Genomic DNA, 5,669 nt, shown 5'->3' with positions numbered 1-5,669 from the left:
GATGAAACCCCGTCTCTACTAAAAAATACAAAAAGCTAGCCGGGCGAGGTGGCGGGCGCCTGTAGTCCCAGCTACTCGGGAGGCTGAGGCAGGAGAATAGCGTAAACCCGGAGGCGGAGCTTGCAGTGAGCTGAGATCCGGCCACTGCACTCCAGCCCGGGCGACAGAGCGAGACTCCGTCTCAAAATAAATAAATAAAAATAAATAAAATAAAAAATAAAATAAAAAAAAAGGTCTCAAGAAAGCCTCACTTAAGAAACAAAGACTTGAAGGAAGAAAGAGGGGAACCACGAGAAGATCTGGGGGAATTGTGCTCCAGGAAGAGGGAATGGCCCATGTAAAGGTGCAGAGCTGGCACTGGACTAGCGGCACATAAGGCACAGTGAGGAAGTGAGGACTCAGAGACCCAGTAAAGGAAAATATTGATATGTGCTGCAGCAGGTCCTCCTCCTTCCATTAATAAGGCAGCCATCTCCTGCCTTGTTTATTGGGCCCTTGCTCAGGCACCTGCCCAATACCCATGGGACATAAAGACATCCAAAATCCTGCCCCTGCTCGTGCCGAGACAGGTTACGGGGTCAGGCAAAGAAGGGGGAAAGCTGGGCTGTATACATGAAAATGGACTTCTCTACTGCAGGACTTATCAGGGCCTTTAACGGACTGCTATGAATACCCAGGGTGGTGGGGAGAGCAGTGTATGCAGTGGGTTCTGCTTAGCAAACACAGCTCTAATACAATGTCCCTGAGAGAGGAGGGAAATGCCCTGCTGGCTAAAAGAAGGGAGGGAGAGATCACGGGAGGCTGCCTGGAGGAGGTGGCATTAGAGCTAGATACTGGAGGATGCAGACAAGGTGGGCAAAGGGAATAGTGTGGACAAGGACAGGCACTGTGTCCAGCTGGGAGGCCTGAAAGGTGGGGTACACAGTCAGTGGTGTGGCTACAAGGGTCCCCAAGGAGAGGATAGGTGTGGGGACTGGGATGGAGGCCACAGAAGCCCGCTGATTGCTCCTAAAAACCCAGAGCTTGTTCCGTCCAATCCACTCCCCGAGTCTTTCTCTGGGCCGTGCCCTCTGCCCGATGTACCCTCCCCTCACATCTTCACAGCAGTCTCTTTTTCTTAATTCAGCTCCATTTTGGCTGGAAAAAAAAAGCCAGCCCCTTGGGGATGATGGAAAGGATAATGGAGGGGCTAGAAGGGGAAACTGAGTCAGGGCCACCAACAGAAAGGTGGCTTCCTGGTGCAGTGGGGGAAGACAGGTGTACCACCCTGAAATAACCACCAAGCCGGGGCGATCAGAGCCCGGAAGGCGGAAGCACAGGGGACGAGGGGGCCCAGAAGGATCAAGATTGTGGGATAAGGCAATCAGGGAAGGCTTTCTAAGGGAGGTGTATCTTGAGCTGAGACCTAAAGGCAGAGGAGGAGCCAACCAGCAGGAGAAGGGGTATTCTGGCAGAGGGAACAGCCCAAGTAAAGGCTGAGAGGGCAAAGGGGTCAGAGGTGGCTGTTAACTGTTTCTGTCTGGTGGGGGACAGGAAGTAAGTGACAAAGGAGGCGGGGGCGGGGGGCCACGCTGGGCCCTGGACACCCGCCTGAGCGGCCCTCACACCTGTCTCACTGTTCCTGCTGCCTGGTGTACCCTCTGCCTGCCCTTGGGAGCTCAAGGACTCTGGATGCATGCTCTGGTGCCAGTGGGGGCAAAGGGGCCGTGGGTGGGGGGTGGGTGGGTCACATACCTGCTCCCTTGGTCACAACCACCTTGGGTTTGCTGCGAGCGCCATCGCCCTTCATGGTGTAGGCGGCTACCGTGATGGAGTACGCGGTCTCAGGCTGCAGGTTTGTGATGACCATCTCCTGCGGGCAGGGCGAGGGGTCAGCACCATGGCTGGGGCTGGGAGCAGCCCTGCCCACCCCCACTCCCTGTGCTGAGATCAAGCAAGGAGGATGCAGGGCCCGAATCATGGGCGGAGACGTGCACACAAGCTCATGCAGAGACCAAGACACGTGGCATGGCCATGCTCAGAGGGTACATGCAACAACCCAGCCCACTGTCGCTTGCCAGGACCAACTGGGTCCTCTCTGCTCTGTTCCCCTCACTCCCGCCATCACCCGACAGTCTGTCCTCCCCACAGCAGCCAGAGGGCGCCTGTGAGCACTGGAGTCAGGGCCTGTCCCTGCTCTCCCCACAGCCCTCCATGGCCCCCACCCCTTTTGGGGTCAAAGCCCAAGTCTTCCCTGTGGCCCCAAAGGGTTCTCCTTGCTGTTCCTCCAATGCACCAGGCACAGCCTGCCTCAGGCCCATTGGCACTGGCCTTCCCCTCTGCCTCTACACCCACTGGTGTGCTGGAGGTATCCTGTACCAACTGGTTAAATTTTCAGGAATTTTGTGAGCCACTTATGAAACAGAGCTGTTATTAAAAATTAAACTGTATAAGGCCGGGTGCAGTGGCTGACGCCTGTAATTCCAGCACTTTGGGAGGCCAAGGCAGGAGGATCACTTGAGGTTAGGAGTTTGAGACCAGCCTAGCCGACATGGTGAAACCTCATCTCTACTAAAAATACCAAAAAAAAAAAAAAAAAAAAAAAAAAAAAAAAAAAGCCAGGCGTGGTGGCCCATGCCTGTAGTCCCAGCTACTCAGGTGGCTGAGGCAGGAGGATCATTTGAACCCAGGAGTTGGAGATTGCAGTGAGCCAACATGGTGCCACTGTACTCTAGTCTGGGTGACAGAGCGAGACTCTGTCTCAAAAATAAACAAACTGTGTAAACTTACAATCAACTAAGTTATACTGAAAGCAAAAGCAATAAATACAGCAAACCCACCCTTTCTAGTTATTGCAATATGGTTTCTGTTATCTCTTTGGGTATCTGTATGGTTACTGCTTTGAGATCATCTCATCTATTGCATCTGTAGAGTAGAAATACACGATGATGAGCTACGCACCTCCCAGGTAGCTTGAAATTGACATGGTGGGAAGTATTTACACCACGGAAATGGTCAAATGCTATAAAATAGGACTGCCCCCTTCTGCCCACCCAGAGAGCTGATTTTTACTTTTCTCTCTTATTGAGACAGGGTCTCACTCTGTGGCCCAGGCTGGAGTGCAGTGTGTAATCATAGCTCACTACAGCCTCGACCTCCTGGGTGCAAGTGATCCTCCTGCCTCAGCCTCCCAAGTAGCTGGGAATACAGACGTGCACCACCACACGCCTGGCTAATGATTATATTTTTTGTAAAGATGGGATCTTGCCATATTGCCCAGGCTGGTCTTAAATTCCCACCTGCTTCTGCCTCCCAAAGTGCTGGGATTACAGGCATGAGCCACTGTGACTGGCTGAGAGCTGATTTTTAAACATTTATCTCACCGTCTAAAACCCCATCCCCACCACAGCTATAACCATTTTTTGTTTTTGTTTTTTGAGATAGAATTTTGCTCTTGTTGCCCAGGCTGGAGTGCAATGGCATGGTCTCGGCTCACTGCAATCTCTGCCTCCTCGGTTCAAGCAATTATCCTGCCTCAGGCTCCCAAGTAGCTGGGATTACAGGCACGTGCCACCACGCCTGGCTAATTTTGCATTTTTAGTAGAGACAGGGTTTTACCATGTTGGTCAGGCTGGTCTCGAACTCCTGACCTCAGCTGATCTGCCCGCCTCAGCCTCCTGAAGTGCCGGGATTACAGGCGTGAGCCACTGTGCCCAGTCGATGTGTGTTTTGTTCTGATTTAACATCCCTCTCACTAGAGTATGACTGTTAGAGAGGAGGGGCTCTTGTCACTACCACATCCTCGGCATCTAGCATATAGTAGGTGCTCAATAAATGACTACTCGTCCAATGAATGACAGCACAGAACACTTCTGGGCACACGGACTTGTATAACACCTGCGCACATGCTCACAGCATCGTGTGTTCCCGTGTCTGCAAGCACACAACCCCCTTAGCACAGGCCGGCATGCCTGGGAACTGTAGGGCGGACCCAGGCCAGGGGGACAAGGAGGGGTGATGGGGATGCACAAACAGGGTCTCCTGCCCCTGAGCCTCACAGTCCATCCCTCCCAGGGTCTCTGCGGGAAGAGCAGGGCTGGAGCCCAGGTAGGAACATTCCCTCTAGATCCAGTGTGGGTGAGACATGGGAGGCATCGGAGCATGTGGGACCAGTGCCTGTTTGGTTATTAGAGACGGGGTCAGCCAGGCCCAGTGGCTCGCGCCTGTAATCCCAGCTACTTGGGAGGCTGAGGCAGGAGGGCAGCTTGAACCCAGGAGGTGGAGGTTGCAGTGAGCCGAGATGGCGCCGCTGCACTCCAGCCTGGGCAATAGAGTGAGACTACACCTCAAAAAAAAAAAAAAAAAAAAAAAAAGGCAGGATCTCCCTCTGTTGACCAGGCCGGACTGCAGTGGCGCCATTTTGGCTCCCTGCAATCTCCGCCTCCCGGGTTCAAATGATTCTCCTGCCTCAGCCTCCTGAGTAGCTGGAATTACAGGCACCCACCACCACACCAGGCTAATGTTTTCTATTATTAGTAGAGATGGGGTTTTGCCCTGTTGGCCCAGCTGGTCTTGAACTCCTGACCTCAGGTGATCTACCTGCCTCGACCTCCCAAAGTGCTGGGATTACAGGCATGAGCTACCATGCCCGGCCAAAGGACCAGTGCCAATTTAATATCAGACTTGGGGTTCTCAGCAGAGGCTGGTGCTCCCATTTTAGGGGCAGGGAGATAGCCCAGAGAGAGGCAGCAACTTGCCCAAAGTCACACAGCAATTCCTCTCTGGTTTAAAGCATTGTGGGGTTGTAACCAGGGTATCATAGACATCCTTCCCCACTCTGGCCCTGCTGACAACCTCTTATCACCCGGGGGCCAGAATGAAGAGGACAATATGTCCAGAGAGAGGCATTTCCAGGTCAGATAGGGCTGAAATGAGTGACATTAAAGGCTGGGGCTGGGTCTAACAGGAGAGGAGACATACTCACAGGAGGAATGACTAAGGGCAGGGGAAGGACCCAGGAGGCCTGATCCCCGCCAACGGCAGGAGCCATCAGGGTGAGAGGGTTTCAGGGATGCCCCTCAGGTCCTGGTGCTCAAGCCACCCCTTGGGTCTGCACCCTGGGGCGCACGGTGGTCAGAGTATCCCATTTCCCTGGGGCAAACACCAAGGCTGGGCGCTCCAAGAGGTAATGGGGGCGCGAAGGGCGCACGGGAGGGCCCAGAGGAGGAGACCCTTTTACTATTGATAATAAGGGACGAGCAGGAGTCACAGCACAGCACGGCCCGCGGGAAGCGCACAGTAGTGGGTGGGTGGCCAAGCGCGCTACTTACATATTCGGCCGTGTCATCCGTCTCCCACTGAGCGCGGGAGGAGGCGGCAGGGGAGAGAGGAGGGAGGTGAGCGGGGGAGGCCAGAGATGGAGAAAGAGATGGAGAAAGAGAAGCAAAGGTGGGGGGAGCGCGGGGAGCGCAGGGGCCCGCCCCGCCCGGAGCCCGTTCCCGGCCCCCCGCCCACCTGGGCATCGGCCAACATGACGTCCTTGATGCGCGGCGGCCCGCGGGCCTCGGCGCCCTCCATGCGCACGTAGTGGACCTGGTAGCCGCGGATCTGGCCGTGCTGCCGGCCGGGCGCGGGCGAGCGCCACAGCACGCGGATGGCCGTGGCGTTGAGCGCCTCCGCCTCCACCTTCC

At 55.0% G+C, this 5,669-nt stretch overlaps 1 protein-coding gene across 9 annotated transcripts in view; it reads right to left on the bottom strand.

The window, feature by feature from the left end:
- The window catches only part of PTPRS (protein tyrosine phosphatase receptor type S), a 95,234-nt gene that overhangs the window by 18,981 nt on the left and 70,584 nt on the right, over positions 1 to 5,669 (bottom strand). The window contains exons 12-13 of one of the 9 annotated variants that reach the window (XM_017847207.1): positions 5,494 to 5,664; positions 1,735 to 1,852 (exon numbers count right to left, since the gene is read on the bottom strand). The exons of the other annotated variants lie outside the window; for them this stretch is intronic. Of the exons in view, the coding sequence (XP_017702696.1) occupies positions 1,735 to 1,852; positions 5,494 to 5,664 (289 nt within the window). The remainder of the gene's footprint in view (positions 1 to 1,734; positions 1,853 to 5,493; positions 5,665 to 5,669) is intronic. 9 annotated transcript variants of the gene reach the window in all.

This window comes from Rhinopithecus bieti, unplaced genomic scaffold (genome assembly GCF_001698545.2).
Source record: "Rhinopithecus bieti isolate Rb0 unplaced genomic scaffold, ASM169854v2 scaffold_28055, whole genome shotgun sequence".
In the NCBI taxonomy this organism is placed as follows: domain Eukaryota; kingdom Metazoa; phylum Chordata; class Mammalia; order Primates; family Cercopithecidae; genus Rhinopithecus; species Rhinopithecus bieti.
This window is presented reverse-complemented; position numbering and strand designations above follow the sequence as displayed.